The 19,789-nt window shown below is 39.9% G+C and overlaps 1 protein-coding gene across 3 annotated transcripts in view; it reads left to right on the top strand.

Moving 5' to 3' along the window:
• ptprnb (protein tyrosine phosphatase receptor type Nb) overlaps positions 1-19,789 on the top strand; it is a 54,079-nt gene that overhangs the window by 19,013 nt on the left and 15,277 nt on the right. The window contains exons 2-11 of one of the 3 annotated variants that reach the window (XM_005919885.3): positions 7,019-7,069; positions 13,069-13,179; positions 14,135-14,240; positions 14,318-14,480; positions 14,694-15,093; positions 15,590-15,733; positions 15,958-15,992; positions 16,321-16,508; positions 17,633-17,719; positions 18,576-18,655. In XM_005919885.3, the coding sequence (XP_005919947.1) occupies positions 7,019-7,069; positions 13,069-13,179; positions 14,135-14,240; positions 14,318-14,480; positions 14,694-15,093; positions 15,590-15,733; positions 15,958-15,992; positions 16,321-16,508; positions 17,633-17,719; positions 18,576-18,655 (1,365 nt within the window). Of the gene's footprint in view, positions 1-7,018; positions 7,070-13,068; positions 13,180-14,134; positions 14,241-14,317; positions 14,481-14,690; positions 15,094-15,589; positions 15,734-15,957; positions 15,993-16,320; positions 16,509-17,632; positions 17,720-18,575; positions 18,656-19,789 lie in introns of all 3 variants that reach the window. The other 2 variants (XM_005919884.3, XM_005919886.3) reach the window with 2 other exon arrangements.

Genomic DNA, 19,789 nt, shown 5'->3' with positions numbered 1-19,789 from the left:
ATATCACCAACCATTCCCATGTTATTACGGTGTATCCATATAAATGGCCCACCCTGTAGAAGATTGCTAAGTATTGTCTTGGTGAGATATGTAAGGCCGTCTCTAAAAAAGACATTGACTGGACGGGAACATATGTTTATACCTTTCAGCATTGATGGTGCCTTTCCAGATGTGCAAACTGCTCCAAAATTTCCTGCTCCAAGATTTTTGTTTTTGTTTTGTTTGTTTTGGGTTTTTGCAGATTGGTGAACCTCTGCCCATCTTTACTTCTGAGAAACTCTGCCTCTCTAAGATGCTCTTTTTATACCCAATCATGTTACTGACAACTTTCCAATTAATATCCTTGGGCAAGATACTAACCCCAAGTTGCTCTCCGATGCATCCATTGGTGTGTGAATGTTGGATAAGAAGCATTTGCGCATAGAAAAAAGTGTTTGTATGAATGGGCTAATGAGGCAAGTGAGTGCTTTGAGTGCTCAGTGGAGTAAAAAGGCACTATATAAGAACCAGTTTATAGAAAATCATCTGTTAGAGTTAATCTTCCTCACAGGTCTCCTGATTATAATCACCTTTATAAACTTTAGGTGTAGTTCAGTGTCAGTCAGTCAGAAATGAAGAAATAGGCCTCAGAGCTCAGAGGGGTAAATTCTTTGTCAGATGTCTTGTTCACAGGTGTGAATGCTTTGTTTTATTTTGCTTGAATCAATAAAGATCATTTTATGTCCAACAGAGATTAATGTCACCTTTCTAACATTTTGGACCTTTTTTCTCAAACGAAGATGAGACATTGAGAAAAAACATTCAGCCGGCAGTTAATCAGCGTTGAATGGTTTGCTGAGATGCCCATCTACAGTGCAGTTTTCTGCCATCATACCGTGACACTGTGATACTGTTTTCCCCAACCATCATTATTTGAACTGGGTTGTTTTGATGTTGTTTTCTATGGTTGTTTGTTTTCTTGAGTAGCTTCCAGATGTGAGAGCAAATGATTTCTTGTGGAATAGATCAAAACTCACATGAATGCATTTCATCCTCACCCACCAGGGAAACCACAGATAGCAGTGTGGTTTCTAGTGTGTTCTTTGGAAATTAGCTGATCAGAAAGGAGCTTTGGTTCTGATGGCTGCGCTCCTGTACAGATGCCAAGATGGAGCCGGAGCTGTATGTGGCCTCGGAGGAGAGATACTATGTGATGTACAGTAGAAAGCCAGACGGCGACTTTACACAGCATGTACTCTGTTTAATTAATGTGAGCTGAGGGGAGAAGTTTGCCAGAGAAACGAGGAGTTTCCCTGGAGAAACGTGCTACTGTGAGTGTGACAGGCTTTTCTGCTGAAACTGAATCATGCAGGAGAGCGTATGGCAGAGTCTGTTTCTATGACTCCGTGGGTTAAAACGCTTTCCAGGGGCACAGCTTCTAAATCAGTTCAGCTGCAGAAAATCTCCTTAAAATCTATGAGTGCTTTCTGTCTGTAAATGAGACACGGAGCTTCTTTTTCTTAAATCTGTAAAAAAGCAGCTTTTGCAGGCCTTAGCTGAGTTACAGCTGGGGCAGGGATCAAAATTTTTAAAAATGCTTTATAACCAGCATATTTGGGTGATGTGAGAGGAAAATTGGAAAGCCTCCACGTTTCCTGGGTTCTAGCTAATCCATAAAATCTCACCTGTCAGGCAGGTTCGGGTGCACCCCTTTGAACACCTCTTAGTCTTCCTTTTTTTTCTTTTACTGTATTTACTTCCTTCACGTCAGCTTTCAAGATCATTTACAGATATTTCTTATCACTGTTGTGCTGATGATATTCTGTTTTATATCACTTTTTAAACCTCAGTGAGTTAATCAAGTTTTAATTGTACTGAATTGTTTGAATTTTATAAAATCTTGGATGTCAGTTTAACGAGAATAAAATAGAGATCTTTATTGCAAGCCTGGTCCACCCAAGTCCTTAGAAGTCTGAGTTCACCCTCCTTTTATTTTAACCCATCCACCAGGGATACATTTTGACATCCTATTATATCCAAATCTGAGATGGAGATTGTTTTTCATGCTCGTCCTTGACCACTGGAACTCACCAAACCTCCTCGGAGTGTCTCTAGCTTTGGTTCCTCATCAGATCAAATGTTCCCGTGTCACATCTCTGCTGATCTCACTGCGCTGGCTCCCCATCAAGTTTAGAATTAAACTCAAATTTCTGGTGTTATGTGCCTGGCAAAATATATATTAGTAAACTTTTGCAACGATATGTCACCAGCATCTTCTGATCAGCGGTTATTTGCCATTCCCAGATCTTACCTAAAAGCTGAAGAAGGTGACAGAGCCTTTGTATTTTGTGGCCCCCACTCTCTCAAACCCTCTGCCCTCCAGTCTACGATCTGTGAGCTCTGTGAACTCAAAAAGCAGCTGAAGTCCCATCTTTTTAAAATAGTGTTTGGGTAAAATTTCTTTCCACATTTATTTATTTTGTTGTTGTTGTTAATTTTATTTTGATCCAAAACACCTTGGGATATCTTAAAGGGTGCTATTAAATAAATTTACTTACTTACTTCCTGCTTTTTGGGGATCATTTATAGAATTCCAGTAACCTACTAATCCAGGTCTTGTATTTCCTCAGTTTGTCATGGAATGAAGAGGGAACAAGCCTTACTTGGCCATGAAGCTTTTTACAAGTTGCTATGTCACTAGTTGCTATGCTTGCCATCAAAGATTGTTCATCCATCTGTTTTCCAAATAAGTGTCCTGCAGTTTTTCCACACTTGACTCTAGTTTAGCCTTCTGTTATATCACCTTATTCATCTGTCTGTTTTGTGCAGCGCTTTCAATTTGGTTTGCATTTGTAATTAAACTTGGCTCCACCCTTCTGATTCCAGGCAGGAGATGCTGCTGAACGGGCCATGGGTGGGGCTCAACTCTCACTGCTTAACCTACAAGGAGCACATGTTTTTTAAGCCATATGAAACAGCAGTAGTACAAATAAAAAAGGAGAAGAAAAACAAAAGAATCGATCGATCTTTTCTTCCCTCTTTGGTTTATTGTGCCACTGATGAAGTCCACAGAGATGATGCGTCAGTGAAAGGGAGAGAGCGATGGCTGAGCCACAGAGCGAGCTAGAAAGTGATCGAGATGAAACGGAGAACTAAGAAATTTCTGCTTCTAATAAAAAAGAAACAGATTGGCCGTAAGCGAGCAGAATAAAATAGATGGAGGCGAGATATTACCTAGTGCCTGTTTCTATAAACAGAAACACAAGTAAGACATTTTTCTAAAGTCACCTGTGTAAAAACAGCGATCACTGTATCAGAAGAGTCAGCTGAATACTATTCATTGCAGGAAAAACACAAATAGTGCTGTGGCTCTATCCATCAGGATTTGTGCTGTCTGTAGTGTTAGCTGTCTTTTGTTTATTGCCTGTTTTACTATAAATGGCTGTTTTCTTGCTTGTTTCCTATTAGGTTTACCTCTGGGGCTACCCACCATCACCTGAGAGGAATTACTTTCATTTTGTCTCATTTCCCTCCTGTTTTTCAGTCTATGCTGTATAGACCATCCTGCCTTTCTTTTTACTCTTATCAAGATAATTGTTGAAGCTCCTCTTGTTTATTTGGATTTATCATTTTTATCTTATTTATTCCAGTATTTCTATTTATGCTTTCCTTTTGGCCTTTAATTTCAGCCCAATAAAAGCCTTGTTTTTTGTTCAAGTTTGTCTTCATGTCGGCCTTCTCCACACATAACGTTTTAGGCACACATGACATAACATAATTTCATGGATATTTCACCTCACTTTAGTTTTATTTAAACAGTACCAGCTCACAGCAAGAGTCATCTCAAAATGCTCTGTACTTTGGAGTAAAGAACCTACAATAACACAGACAAAACCCCAACAATCAGACGATCCCATACGAGCAATGAATAAGACCATATGAATATGGTCTTATTCATTATGAATATTATTCAATATTCAATATTGAATTCAATAATCAATCAATATTATTCAATATTATACTTATTCAATATGAATAAGACCATACGAGAAACAGTTGGCGACAGTGGGGAGAAAGAACTCTTATATACTGTATTCCCATGTATGTTTGCACATGTTTCAATAAAATGCAGTACCTATTTCCTGTTTTCCTAACAAACAAATGAGGGGTGGCTCAAGACTTTTCCAGAACACAGTAAGACACAAGAAAATCTACTGTAAAAACACGTTTTAAGATTGTATGTAGTATTGACTAAGGCAATGGTGATTATGATTTTTGCCGTAACCAAGAAGTTTTAGTGCCGTGTTTCTTCCTACCACAGCTTTAAGTGGATGGAGGCTTTTGCAGTGTTGAGTGTCTCTAACCTTCACTGTAATTATTAACCTGCTGGCTACTTAGCATCTAGAGCGTTACCAGCAATTCACCAGCAAAGTCAATCCAGACTTTGTAGTACTACAAATTTTCAGTTCGGTAGGAGTATTTTATGGTTAACTCATTGTCTGTGTATTCAGCTAATGATAATAGAGCATGTCTTTTTAAAAAAGAATAGTATTACCTGTGTATTTGAAACAAAACCTCAACAAGCAAAAATATAGTTGTGAAATAAGCATCAACAAATCATTTGTAAAAAAAATAAAAAGGATTTTCTGATGCACGAAAGCTAAAAAAACATCCCCTCTTTTAAAAAGTTTGACTTACTTTGAAAGTTCATTTATTTATCTTTTTAATACTTCCATATCAATGATGGCAATCAGCCACCCATTCTGGATGATTAATTCATAGTTTAATTTATTCTCTTGTTCTGGTTTCTCCTCTGTGTGGATTTCTTATTCTTCTCTCATTTTAAGCTGATTTGATTTTTGATTTTTGTTGTTGTTGTTATTGTTGTTATTTTTTGCTAAATTTAATTTCCTCACATGAAACTAAACAAACTGGTCAGGGTGGAGATTTTTGACAGTGCATCCATCACTCTGGTCATTACAGACTTAATTACACTGAAATTCCTTCATATTAGCCAGCAACGTCGCATTTCAGAGGCGCTGATTGAGTGACTGAAATCTTCATGAAACAGTCGAAAGGAGGTTATGGATGGATGAATGGATGGATGGGTGTGTGGGTGGTGGAGAAAGGACAAAGCAGAGATTAGTCATCAGTGTGGAGTTTGGTCAGAGGGGTGGCGAACAGATGGATGGACGGATGGAGATCTCTCCGCTCTATGTTTAGCCCTGTGTCAGATTTCTGCTTTAATGGAGATTCCCTCTGTGATATCTGCTGCAGAGGTTGCTTGTTTGTGTCGTCATGTAGTCAATACTCAGGCGGATTAGATTAAAGGTGAAGCAGAAGAAAAGCCTTGGGATTTAAGAAAATAGCAAAATAACACTGACATTTACCTAAAGGGTCCTTTTGCACAGTTTCATTGTCGCTTTCCTGCTGTGCGATACTGACATCCTCCTTATAGATGGTATTTTTTTTGTTTCCTCCGGCATTGGCCTCAAGTCGTAGCAAAAACAGAAATACCACAGTGGGCAGTCGTCTTCTCTGCTAGATGCAAAAACACTCCCACCAGGAAACACCAGAAGCTTGAAGCACAAAAAAAGAAAATAAGTAGTTCAACAACACCAGAAAAGATTGATGTTATTTGATGCTGTTATCTGTAGAAATATATATGGCGTGGGCTCACAAAGTGGCTTGCAGATGTGCATTTGTATGTGCAGCTTTGGTTGTTTGCCATTTATTGGAACGATGCATTAAAGCAGCAGCAGCCGGTGTGACTGGGCCTCCTACTGCATGCATGTCTAAGGAGGCTGAGATCTGCACACATCATAACTCGCAAAAATTTCTTATTGATTTCAAAACTTATTTGCTATTTTTTTTATATTAATCACAATTTACAATATAAACATAGCACTGTAAAAAATTAACCTCAAAACTTGCAACTGAGACTTTTATCTCAGCAGTAAAATGTTTGATGAAGCCATAGATCAAGGGAGAAGTTTGCCCATTTTCTTACAGGCTTTTTCTTCAATCACACCACATGAGTCGCCCCCTGCTGGACATTAGGAAGAATGTAGCTTTAAGGCTGTGGCTTAAGCCATTTGTATTTACAACTCAATGCAGTCTACTGATGCTGACAAAATATGAGTTAAAAATGAAGGTTAAATGTTTAATTTGTGAGCACTGAACAAAAAAACAAAAAGCCTATATGAAAGGAGCAATTGCAGAAGCTTTGCCGCTAATCTACCCGACCTCTAATGACAATTAGGTCACAAACTTTTTGGGCTGATGGAAAACAACTCTGCTATTCTTATCTGAACCGACCCACGTGCCATACCCTGTTCTAAGGCTTTGTGTTTATCAGAGCTGCTGCAAACGTCTGTGGGAGTTTGAATGCCGTTTCTGACATTGGAAGTTTCATTTTGTCACTCGAGAGCTGAGAAAGCTATTAAAGTCTGAATTTTTGTTTGTCCTGACAGCTCAGACGGTGGAAGCTAAGTTGGTGGGCACGCAGGCAGTACGCTGCATGACAATGTGCATTTTCTCAAGTTATAAATGGGTACTGTATAGAGGATTATATAAATCCTTAATGAATATCCAACTCAAACACATAAATAAACAGAGCAGAGCGAGTAGCTTCACGTCTGCAGCTGTTTACTGCCTCGCAACAGATTAAGCCCGGGAAAAGGTCAACTGTAACGTACACACATGCACACAGATCCATCCGGACTCTTAGCAACACAATATTGATGTCCAACACAATGTAGCTCTCTGTCCCTGGGGGTTTCCCTGCCTCATTTCTGGCTCTGTTTGAGTCCTGCAATTAAAAAGAAAAAAAAAGAGTTTTACAGAAACGCAAATGAGTTCATGTTTGTCTTTTTGCTTGTAGTGTGACAAACTGGAACTGATAACCATATTTAAGGGTTCTTAAAGTCTTGAAACAGCCATCAAAGGTTAGGAAAACGTGAAGAACTGACAGAAATAGTCAGTTTTATAGGCTGGTTGTCTTTGAATTCTTATGCATCTTCTAAATTTGTGTCTGCAGGTTGCTTGTTTGAGAAGAAGCTGTGTCCCAGAGATCAGCTGTGCAATGATGGTGAGTATCAGCTCTTTAATCCAAGTTCATACAACACCTTACACCTGTTAGATCAGTTACTGTTCAATTCAAATCTTTTTATTTATATAGCGCCAAATCACAACAGCAGTTGCCTCAAGGTGCTTTATATTCATATAAATGCAGTTTCATAGGTTTTGCAGCTCTTTGGTTCAAAAGGGTTTATCACAAAAGTCTGGACGATGTGGAGTTGGGGCAAAATTTCACTGCAATATCTCATCATCTTCAAGCTGGGCTGGAAAATGCAGAAGTACCAAAAAACTGCAGGTCCTCTAACAGCCACTTGAGGCCACCACCTAAAGTGAGTCAACCCCCATAGACCCCCATGTTAAATTGTCCAACTTTACAGGAAACAGGTTTGGATACATTCTTTCTTCATAGCAACATTGCACTGGGTGATTTTTTAAAAGATTACTTATAATCCTCCACTTTGAATTTTATTAAGGCTTAAAGTCGCGGGCTCTTTGATTGACAGGTGAGTGTTGACACAGGCGGCTGTAGCTTCTCGCTGTCTGCTTGTTGATACAGACGGTCCAAAATCTCTGTGCTGCTGTTTTGGTGAGTGAAATGGTAGAATTTTATTGATCTGTATTTAGAGCAATGCTGAGGCACGGCCACTGATAGATCCAGAAGAACCTACTGGAGACATTATATATACATACTGTCTTGTGTGGAAGTCGCAAGAGTTCCTGGGGAGTGTGGAACACCTGCTCACCTTCAGATAAGATAATTGATGAACATGTCGCACCAATTAGCTGTTATCTGTGTCCAAGCATTGTATCAATATAGTCTATGAATCCAGCTCACTAACCAAGTTAATTAGCCTTCACTGATAACTTAGCACTCCATGCTCTCTGGTGGCCAGAACACTAACTTTGACTCTTTGAGAAACCAACAGGTGATGAAATCTTTTACTTATATCAGGTCACTGTATTTCCAGTTGTTATCCCATAACTCAAAACTGTGCAACATTATGAAGAAGTAACAAACTCGTTCTCTTATACGTAAAAGATTGATTTCAGGTCAAAGCTGCTGTTCTGCAGTTTGAGATTCATATTTCTATTTACGGTGCTGTGTTTTCACTTTCAGCACTTTCACTTTATCTTAATGTAGAGTATTATTGTACTTCCACTTTCAACATGAATACTGTGAATACTAAATAAGTTCCTTTACTTTAAACTCAGACACTACAAATTTAAAACTACAAACCCAGTCTTGTTTTAGTTAAAAATGAAGCTAGACTGTTTCAGCTTGTAGGTCTTAATGTTTTCATCGTTTCAAAGTTTTTAACTTCTTAATACATAACTTGACCCGCGAAGGCTGCTGTTATTTTGCATTGCATTCTGGGTCGCTGATGTAAACTGGTGGCATTTCAAAGCTACGATCACAGATCTGCTATTTCTAGAGGACGGGAGTTTACATGCATCCATGAACATAATCAGTGATCCATGGTCGCCTACACGGTATTGAAAGTCCAACTTTAAGTCATCAGATACAATCCTAGGAACATTTTGGATACAATAAATACTGCTACTAATAAAAATAATAAAAAGAATACTTAGAGTATTAAATTGTTAATAAACAATCAGAATATTCCCTAAAGTACATCATTAATTTTTGTAATGAAACTCAGATAAAAGGCATGTTTACCAGGACAAACCATCGTGGCAGTGGCCAGTCTATAGTTATTTATTTATTTTCATAATTCTTTTTAATTCTTCTGCTTGGGTTACCTGACCCTTTAAACATCCAATTTTTTCCAAGAGATAAATTAGAGCTCAAACTTCCTCCTCAGTAGGGTGCTCATATTTACGGTAACCTGAATGCAGCTTAATGGGAATAGTAAATTGAGTGAAAGTGAGTGATCCCAGCAGGCTCCCGTTACCGCGGCACGCTTCAGGAAGCTCTGGCACGTCCCCTGTCCATCACGCAGCCTGGAGTCCATCAGATGTCACGCCTTTGACGGCTCTGCTTACAATCGCTCGCTGGGTTTCCTGTTTCCTCCATGCCTTTTCAAACGTTTTGAGGTTGTCATTACGAGAGCAGGCACACGGGCGTGCACCTGAAAGGGGCGCCTGCATTATTGATGGCATGTTACACCTTCCTCCCTGAGGATGTTTTGTTCCTTGTTTTTACCTTGAGGTGGAACATGCCGTGCCAAACTTTTGATGAATCCAAGAACGAGGCTTTGTGAGAACACGCAGCTCGTTTTCTCAGCCTGGCACATCTGAACTGAATATTCACGTAATTGAAATAATTTCAAGACCTTTGGGGGGAAAAAAGAACAAATCTGATGGATTTAAACATGTTTAAAGTTATTCTAGACTGCTTAATGATTTTCATTTTTTATGTCCTTCAACATTTGCAGTTTGGAATAATGATTACGAATCAATTTGCTACCAAACTTCATTCAAAAATCCTCTCATTTTGTGTGTCTGATCATTTGTAGTCTTACATTAAGATTCATCAAAAATGTAGGAGTCTTCAAAAAAACCACCCACTTTGAAGGTCCTTTTTTTGAAGATGTAATTATTTCAGCCTGTGTCATCATGCATAAGAGGAAAACACCCAGACTGCATTTTAAAAACAGCCCATTTTATGTGCTTAAGCATCTGTAAACACACATTTCCAGACTTCATGAAGATGCACAAAATTATTTCTGAATACATCAAAAGTGACTCACCCCAGTGGTGTCATTTTGGTGCTTTTTCTTATGAAGATGCATAAAATAGTTAAAAATGAACAAAATAACCCATTTGGTGTGTCTTTATTAAACACCTACAGTTTGTGTTCACCATCTGGAGGGTTTGAATAAAACAGGTTTAGCTCCATTCTGAGGTAAAAGGATTGCAGAAGGCATCTGTAATCTGTGCAGAAATGGCCAGACTGAATTTTGCACACTGCCCATTTTGTGTGCTTTCCATCACATATCCATGCCTCAAAACGAATCTTCACCCAAACTGTGCTCAGAATATTTTCTTATGCATAAAAATGATCATTTGTGTGTCCATAGACTTGCAGTATTTAGAGTGTACAAAAAGACATCTTTAAAAGCTTTAATCATTTCTAATCTGGGTTGAAATGCTTGAATAACACACACACACACACACGTTCTCTAGATTTCATTCATGAAAAGGTCATTTTGAGTTTTTCTTATGAGGTCAGATGAAAATATTTCGCAGTAAAGTAATAAAGTGATGCAGACTGAAAGACTAAAAATAGGGTTGAATGTTGTCAGTGCATTAGCACACCCTGGGTTGTTTAATTGTCCTTAACAAAGTCCCGGTCCTGGGTTTGAATCCACTGTCGGTCTGCCTGGGTTCTTCGTGTGTACCTGAAAAGAAAGGTTTGTTAGGTTAACTGGTGATTCTGAACTGGCGATCTGTCCGGAGTGGCCGCTGCCTTTCAGACACTTGTCCTGGATTGCATAAGCGAGAGTGGATGGATGGAAAAAGACACACTGTGTGCAACTTCTGCTGTGTGTAAATAAAACAAGCTGCAGTCTCGCCAAAAAACAATAGAAGCTTTATTCATTTGCTGTCTGAGTTTTCACAGCAACTCCAAGCCAGTATAATCCTAACTAGTTCTGGTTAAGTGGCTGCATAAATGAGGGTGGCTGTTTCATGAAGGGCGACCGACATCAAATCAAAGTCAAATCAAACATGCAGATTGTCAAGAATGAGATTTTCATACCGGGTCATCAGTCAGGACATGGGTTAATAATGACCGCTTTCAGTGCTGTGCTGGTGGAAACTGTGCACGTTAGGAGGTAGCGAGAGAGAAGGAAAGGAAAGAGTGTGGAGATGACAGTAGGGACTTGTGCTGGTAAAGGATGAGACCTAGAGCAGGCCCAAGGACAGGCTGGATTAATTCAATCCATTTCAATTTTATTTATATGGCACCAAATCACAACAACAGTCATTTCAAGTCACTTTATATAGTGATGTAAACACCCTACAATAACCCAGACAATCAAATTCCCCCCTTTGCGCAAGCACTTGGCGACAGTTGGAAGGAAAACTCCATTTTAACAGAAAGAAACATATAAGGAGAACCAGGCTCAGGGAGGGACGGTCATCTGCTCCAACCGTACTGCAACTGGTTGGGGGTGAGGAAGGGGAGACAGGATGAAAGCCAGAGATCAATAATTGCATGTCCTGGCTGGACTTGGAAAGCCTCTGTTCTGATTAGGCTGCTGCCCCCACAACCTGGATAAGTGGTAGAAAAAGGATGGAAGGAAAAGCTTGAATGCAGATTTGTGTCCTTAAACATCTGCAATATGTTTTCAGTCTCTGTAGTGATGAAATCAAAGAAAAGTGTTTCAAGAGTCTAAAAATAGACAGACTGCTTTAAAGCTTTGATCATGTTTGTTTAAAAGCTTCAATGGAAGAGAACATTTCACTGCACTTAAACATCTGTAGTTGTGCATTTTGAGTTTACTAAATGTGATTCAGGACTGTGTAAGACAAAGACATCTTTTGTAGCTTTAAATATTTGTAACTTGTGTTACACTTCTTATCTTGTAACATCTGTAATCTTAAAAAAAAAACTTCACCCATGTAACTGCCTGCACCTCTGCAGATGTCACCGTTCAATTTGAGCAGCTGATGGATGTTTGTGAGTGTTGTGCTGAAGGATGAGTGTAAAAATTATTTTTCTATGAGCTGCGTCAGTTGGGCAATAAGATTTACAGGAAGTGAGGGAAGCGACGTCAAGATGGAGAAAGAGATGAAGATAAACAGAGTAATGCAAGAGGAAAAGAGTAAACGAGGTCTCCCTCCGTCAGACGGCTCCCAGCCAATCGCAGGTCGATTGGCTGAGAGCCGTCTCTATGACAACAGTGACATCACTTGCCTGACGACCGTGTGTCTCCCTTGTGTGTGTGTGTGAGATGGAGACAGAGGTGATGACTCACCACAGCCCACACTCACACACAAAACCACCACCACAGTGAGTGTGTGTGTGTATGAAGCCAAGTGTGTGTTTGTGTGTACACGTGTGTGTGCATGTGCTGTGTTCGTGTTTACATGCATTACATACAGCATGTGTAGTGTACATTATTGATGAGCACTGATACAGTACGTTCCTGCTGCTGTCCTGGTAAACTCAGAGCAGTTGCTTGTTTTTGTTCTTCTCATTCTTCTTCTACAAGGAAAGAAAACAGCATTTAAACTGTAAAGTACGGTGGCCCTGAGGGCTCAAAACAAACCCAGCTGAGAAAAACACAAGCTAAGAAATCTGAAGTGAGAAAATTGCAAAATGCTGAAGCATTGAAAGAATGTTTAACCCGATGTAGCTTCTGGGTGTGAACGGACAAGCAATGCTGAAGTACCTTAAACCTACATTCTTTTTAATGGTCAGCAGGTCAGTCCTCTGGTCCATGGGTACCAAACTAGACTATGTGACGGGAAGGAGCCCACAAAATTTCACCTTTATATTAGTCACCATGGTAGGGGTTTTTAGGGCTAGAAGTGAACATATTTGGGCAAAACAGCCAACATTGGCTCTCACAGTAATCCATGCTGTAAAGCTACTTTTGGCTGTTCCTTTATAATGGAGTTTTCCCTTCCCATTGTCACCAAGTGCTTGCTCATAGGGGGCAACTGATTGCTGGGTTTACATCTGTGTCATTGTAGGGTCTTTGCCTTACAAGCCAAAGAACATAGAGGAGACTGTTGTTCTGATTTGGTGGTATATAAATAAAGCTGAATTGAATTAATTTATTGAGTCTATGGGGATTGACTGACTTTTGGAGCCATGCTGACGCGGACATTGAAGAACTGCTGGTTTCATTTTTCATGGGTTCTTCCATTGCCCTGCCTCTTCAGTAAGTTCAGTTTAGTAGATCTTTGCTGACAGGCAAACAAACCACCTTATGGCTCCTGCTTTAAAAATGCACAAACATTTTTTATGGTGTGTTGATATGTGGAGTTTTGTGGTTGCTGTCATGTTTGGCAACAGTAGAATCTCTTTCTGTGCAGATGGTTTGTTTGGACAGTGCCAGGCTCCTCATCAGGAACCCGTCCAGTATCAGGTGTCTGTACCCGTCCTGCACAAACTGCAGGAAGTCCTCAAAGACCTGATGGTTCAGGGTGAGTCTCTGAATACAGCGGCACACTTTTAATTCAGCTCATGTGCACTAAAACAGAGGGGGGAATATGGTTTCCTCTTTTATGTCTTCGTGATCATTGCATGTGTAACAATTTTTTGGCTCAGTATTAGTTTTTTTTATTTGTTATAATTGAGCTATATTTTGGGTATTTGCAAATATCCACGTCTACATTTGTAACAGCCAATAAATGGTCATTTTGTTCACCATAGCTGCAAATACCCCGTTAACATCACAGAGTCTCGCATAAATAAGTAAATAAATAACTATGCATAACCAATGTTAGGGAACTCTGTTTATGTGTTTGAAAGAAGGAAAATATCTGTCGATATATTGGATTGTTTTTAACAATCACCACATATCAGTATTACCATTGGTCTAAAAAAATCCTCTGTTAATTGGGATTTATTTCTTGTATTTTGCTTTCTGTGGCCATCGGTTCTGGTTATTTTTGTCTTAAAGTCATCACTTTTTGTCATTAAGTGGTCTTTTTTTTCTTTTTGTAGTCCTTTTTTGTCCATTTCATGTAGCTTTGCCATTTTTAAAGTTATTTGGGGCTTTTTTTGGTACTTTGTGCTAATTTTGCCCTTCCTCATCTTGTCACTCTTTATTTTACAGATTGTTTTTCTGGTGGTTTAGTATCTTTTGTGGTCATGTTGTAGTCATTTTATGTCATTTTTACACATTTTTTCTCTATCTGTATTAATTTGGCATCTGCAAGTGGATGTTTGATCTTTTTTGTCATCATTTTTGCCTTTTGCCTTCATTTTGTATTATGCTGTGATTATCCTTTGGTTCTTTTTAGTAATTCTGCATCTTCTAGTCACCTTTTGGACATTTTGTGTCATCACTTTTTGTTCTTTAATGGTTTCATTTTGTTCTTTTAGCAATTCTTGCTCCCTCATTGCTTGGTGATATTTCTACATGTGGCTGCACAGGTCTTAACTGGAAGGATGACATGACCCAGGCAATCATCAGCCGAGAGCTGAGCCAAGTTCCCACCGTTGAAACCCACTCTAAACTTAATGAGAAGTCACCCAAACTGTAAGAAGAGCTTTACTATCATTAATAAAAATGGGAGGGTAGCATCTTAGACAAGACTGAGCTGTTTTATTTCTTAGGTCCTCCAGGTTGCTGGGCCCCAGTCCACAGAGGGATCAGGGTCCTGAAGATCAAGCTGACCCCAAGATGATGCAGCAGTATGTGGACTACATGGTCCTCAACCCCTCCCGGTCTTCTGTCCACATGCAGACACCCCTGCTGGACCCATACACCTACCACAAGGTGGGAGGAATGTTCAGACAAACACTTCAAAATAGTTTACTGAAACCCTGCGGCAATATTTTATTATGCAGGGAGAAATCCCCAATGTGCCGGACACGTTTAAACCAGAACATCTCTGAAAGCAATACATTGTTATTCTACTTTTGTGTTTCTCTGCCCCCTAGTGGCCAAAGCAGCACATGTCTGTTGTGTGTGTGTGTGTTGTTGCAGCAGCAGTACGGCTACCAGGAGGAGGAGGAGCGCTCCCTCAACTCTCTGGATGATAACCCGGCCCTCCCGCTCCATCCCTCCTCCTATCGCTCCAGATCTCGAGGAAGTCCTCTGGACCGAGACCGGCAGCTCCTCCAGGATCTAGTGTCCTTTTACCTCACTTCTCCTTCCTCCTCTTCTTCTTCCTCTTCCTCACCTGTTCAGTCTCTTCCCCGCCACAGAGGAGCAGTAGCAGCAGCAGCTGGCCTCCCATCCTCACTGTCCTCCTCATCTTCTTCCTCCTTTTTCCCGGAGCTGGACTTCCCTCTGGACTATGGTGAGGACTACGTTTCCCAGGTTGCACAGCAGGACCCAGCAGAGAAGAAGGCACAGGATGAGTACGATGCCCTGTCAGAACTGGATGGTGAGCGAGACGAGAAAAGAAGACAAGTCATTATTTCTTTTGTCCATCGTGTTTATTTTTTGTGTATTCCTTTTTTAAATATTGTGTGTGTGTGTCTTTCTGCTCACTTTTTACTCTTTTTTTTCCCTTTTTCAGGGAAATGTTTGTAAATTTTTACAATTTTTTTCATTTTTCATCCATCCATTGGGCTATCCATACTCCTGTTCCATCCCTCCAACTCTTTATTCAGTTCAGAGCCTGTCTCAGTCGTTATTGGGCGAGAGGCAGGATACATCCTGCACAGATCACGTGGCTGTCTCGGGGCTATCCATTATCTAACTTACATTTATTATAATGTAACCAAAGAAAGGCAAAACTTTGCTCTTGTGAAATGTAGCAGAGGAAAAAACTGATAGTTCACCAAATTAAAAAAATCCACAGTAGTAAAGCTGTGTTGAAGGCTGTTATCTGTAGATGTGTCCTTCAGTGGTTAAAGTGCTCTGTGCTGTATTCGTAGAGCGTTCACTGCAGAGACTGGCTCTGCTGCTCGATCACTACGGTCTCGACATGAAGGACTTGTCCCCCGAACAGAAAGAAGATCTGCCCGCCGCTCTGAAGCAGCTGCAGCTGGAGAGCTCCTACGCCCAAAAGGAATCCAAAGGTCGATCTTTTCACTTCACTAACATCACAAACTTCACTGTCTTCTTTAAAGCTGCAGACAGGCAACAACAGCATCAGATATGCTGATCTTTGAAGGACACATTTGAAATTTGTACCTCCAATAAAGTAAAGATCCAATCAGATAAACAAACCTGTCCACCATTTGCATTTAAAGCGTTGAAAAAAAAGTCTCTTCAGCATGTTTTATTTTTGTTTATTCTTCAGATAAGTACGGGAACAATGCTGCTACAGGAAAGAAGGTAAATACGTTGCTTCCCACCATAAACAATGTGATGGTTTATCTGTTTATTAAAAAAAAAAAAAAACACATCAGAATACAGCAAAAACACAGTCGTGTACATTTTGCCTGTCAGTGCTTCACAGTCTCTGGTTGTCACATCAGAGCTAATCTCTTCTTGTTCAGGGGCTCAAAACGTTGCCTGCATTTAGAGAAAAATTAATCTAAGGCAATAATTTCAAGCTAAATTAATTTGTTTATAAATCTCATAAATCAACAAGTAAATAAGCAAAAATACTCCTTCATTATCTATTTCCAATCAAATGTGTTCATTTATCTTCTTCTATCAGGTCTCAGAGGGCTCAATGGCCTATAAAATGTCTGCCCAGGAGGCTCCACCCTCCAACGCCAACCCTCCGACACCAGAGGGAGTCCAGAAAGAGGCAACACCCACCACAACAGTCAATCAGGACAAACTGGGGAAGAAGGATCCAGTAGGTCAGGTGGACGAATTTGGCTACATCGTCACCAATCAGAGGTATGCTTCCTGAGTGTCTGGCCAATCAGGACGCCTGAAGGTGTGAGTGGACAGACATCTCGTTATGTGTTGCTTTCATGTTTGTGGTGAAAGGAGTCCACATGCTGCTCACTAATGTGGACGCAGCAGGACAACTAATGCTGAAGGACAAACACTGAAAAATGGAAGAAAAGGATAGAGACACGGGTGTTGAAATAAAAGGAAGGAACTAAAGGAAAGAAGACTGGAAAGAAATAATGAAAGATAACTGAACAAATAAAGAAAGAAAGAAACAGTAGAACAGAAAAGAAATGAAAAGAAGAAGTGGAAAGGAATGAAAGAAGGAGCGAAATGAAGAAACTGGAGTGATGAAATTTAGAAAAGGAAGAAAATAAACAAGAATGAAGGAAAAAAGGAAAGAAAGGAAAATGACCGAAGAAAGCAAAGAAGGAAATGAATAAAAGATATCTGTCCATCCATCTGCCTTTCATCCATTCACCACCAGTCTTGCAATCCATCAGTCTGTCTTTCCACCCATCTGTCTGCTTATCCATTTCAGGCTTGCAGTGGTGCTTCAGCCAGTCCTAGTCGTTAGGGCCAGAGGCAGGATACATCCTGGACAGATAACAGGGCTGTCCATCCATTAGTCTAAAATTTCTTGTAATGTGACCAAAGAAGGTTATTATTTGCTCCTGTGAAATGTAGCAGACAGTTGTATGTCAAGAGAAATTAAACCAAAAGGATTAACAGAGAAAACTGTGTTGAATAAACAACAAGGAAAAAACTATAGGGAAGAAGACTAGAAAGAAGTAAGGAAGGCTGAATAAAATAAGTGAAGAAATAAAAAGGAAGGAGGTAAGAAAATTAAAAAGAATGAAGAAAGGAAAGAAACTGAGATATTGAAATTAAAAGAAGGAAAGACACCTAAAGACAGGAAGGAAGGAGGGAGCAAACGAAGAGGAAGAAAGTAAAAGCGCCGACCCTGAGCTCAGATCAGGAAATCAGAAGCAGAAGCTGATAAAGTGACTGTCAGATGGACTCAGATTCAGAGGTCAAAGGTCTTCTTTAAATCTTTGAACGCTGCTGTGTGTATGTGTGAGAGAGTGTCTGTTCATGTGTGTGTTTAAATGTGTGTGTTTTGTCAGCCCCCTCAGTCTGAACGACGGGGTGCGACTGCTGGAGCTGCTGTCGGAGAGGATCGGCCTCTCCACCAACTCCTTCATCAGAATCAGGTAGGAGCGAGGACGTCGCTGCTCCTCAACCCGCACAAAAAATAAGAACAAAAAATCTAAAAGAAAAAGCGACGTCCTTTCTGGCTTCAGCCTCTGGATCCTCGCTCTTTGGTTCATGAGGTTCCCCAGACCTGGTGAAGCTGGACGGCAAGCTGCACTGACTTTCTGCTCGTGGAAGTGATTCTTTGACCTGCTTCTCCTCCTGCTCCTCCTTCTTCCTGACCCTGCAGAAAGTTCCGGCCTGCAGAAATCTCCTTCTTATCCAAGCGGATTTCTTTATTAACATCGGCATAAACGCCATGTCTTCACAAGATTTGATAAAATAGTAGCAGTTACAGTTTATTCAGGACATTTCAATGAACAACAGAAAAAAACCCATTCAATTGAAGAAGTAATAAATGCAATAAAAAAATTAATATGCACAAAAATACGCCGCTGTACCTCAGATACAGGAGAACTGTAAGTAATTGTAATGAAATTGAAAGTAAAATACTGAGTTCATCCCAAAGAAACATCTCAAAGAGTCGTTATTATATTAAAATCATTTCCATGTATCTGGATAAAGTAAATATTAGAGCAGGTTGCTGCTTTAAAATGAGTAAACATTCATTTTTACTTAAATTAAATTAAACATGAAAATATTGAGGACGCTGTTGCAGATTTTCGCTTCTTAGAAGAAAATGAGACTCGTTTAGAGAAGAACTGACCTGAGGAGATTTCTGCAAAGTGTCTGTAAAAAGTAAAAGTGCTCTTTGTTCTCCTGTTGCACAAACTATTAGATTAGGTAACTTATGTTCAGCTGGTGTTTTAATTCAGTGTAAAACTCACCTGCTGGGCATTCTCTGCCTCTCTGCAGTGTGGTCGGACCTGCAATCACCTTCAGGATCAGACCCAACGCCAAGAACCTGACAGCCGCAGACGTGGCCGACAAAGCTGGTACGCCACCTGTTCACTTTTTAGTGCTGCCCGCTGCAACGCTTCAGTTATTTCAGTGCTGTGTGTTCAATCAAAGCAGTCACAGAGGACAAGACCAGGAAAGAAGGAAGGGGGGGAACAAAATGGAAGGACAGAAGGAATAAGGGATGAAATTAAGGGACTAAGTAAGGTAGGATGAAAGGAAGGAAGAAACTGAGGAAGGGAGGGAGGTAGGAAAGATGGATGGCAAGAAGGAAGGAAGAAGGAAGGGAAGGAAGAAAAGATAAGAAAGAAGAAATGTTGGAAGCAAGGAGGAAGGGAAAAAGAACAAAAGGAAGAAGACAACGGAAGGACAGAAGGAATAAGGGATGAAACTGAGGAACTAAGTAAGGTAGGATGAAAGGAAGGAAGAAAGAAAGAAACTAAGGAAGGAGGGAGGTAGGAAAGATGGATGGTAGGAAGGAAGAAAGAAGGATAGAAAAGGTGAAGGAACAAAAAACAAAGTGAGTAAGGAAAGACAAACGAAGGAAAAAATAAAAGCAGAAGTGAAGGAAAAGAAAAGAAACTGAAGGAAGGAAGTGATGAGGAATATGAAAAGGAAGGATGAAGGAATGAAGAAAGGATGAATTGAGGAACTAAGTAATGATGGATGATAAGGAAGGGAACTGAGGAAGAAAACAGAGAAGAATGGAAGTGAGGAAGGAAGGAGGAAGGAAGAAATAAAGGAAGAAAATTTAAGAATGAAGGACAAAGGAAAGGAAGGAAGGAAAGAAAAAAGAAGAAAGGTAAAAGAAAAGAAGATCAGACAGGAAAGGGAACAAAAGAACAAAGGAAGGAATCAAAGGCAAAGGAAAGAATTAAGACAGGCTTGAAGAAAAATAAAGAATTGAAGGAAGAAATGTAAGAAAAATAAGGTAGAAAGAAAAATGATTAAAAGAGAAAGGAAGGATGGTAAGGAAGAATAAACTAATTGAAAAAGAAAAAATAGCAAAGGAAGAAAAATTAGGAAGGTAGGAACTGTATAGTGTGTTCAGGACAGTGAAACAAAGAAGGACTGACAGAGGAAAGGATGCAAGAAAACATATGAAAAGGTTTTAAATGTAAAGAAACTAAGAAGCAGAGGTGGGACCAAGTCATTGTTTTGCAAGTCTCAAG

The sequence above is a fragment of the Haplochromis burtoni genome, unplaced genomic scaffold (genome assembly GCF_018398535.1).
Source record: "Haplochromis burtoni strain Fernald_Lab_line unplaced genomic scaffold, NCSU_Asbu1 Contig_39, whole genome shotgun sequence".
Lineage (NCBI taxonomy): Eukaryota > Metazoa > Chordata > Actinopteri > Cichliformes > Cichlidae > Haplochromis > Haplochromis burtoni.
The sequence above is the reverse complement of the archived record's forward strand: the minus strand, read 5'-3'. Positions and strand labels throughout refer to the sequence as shown.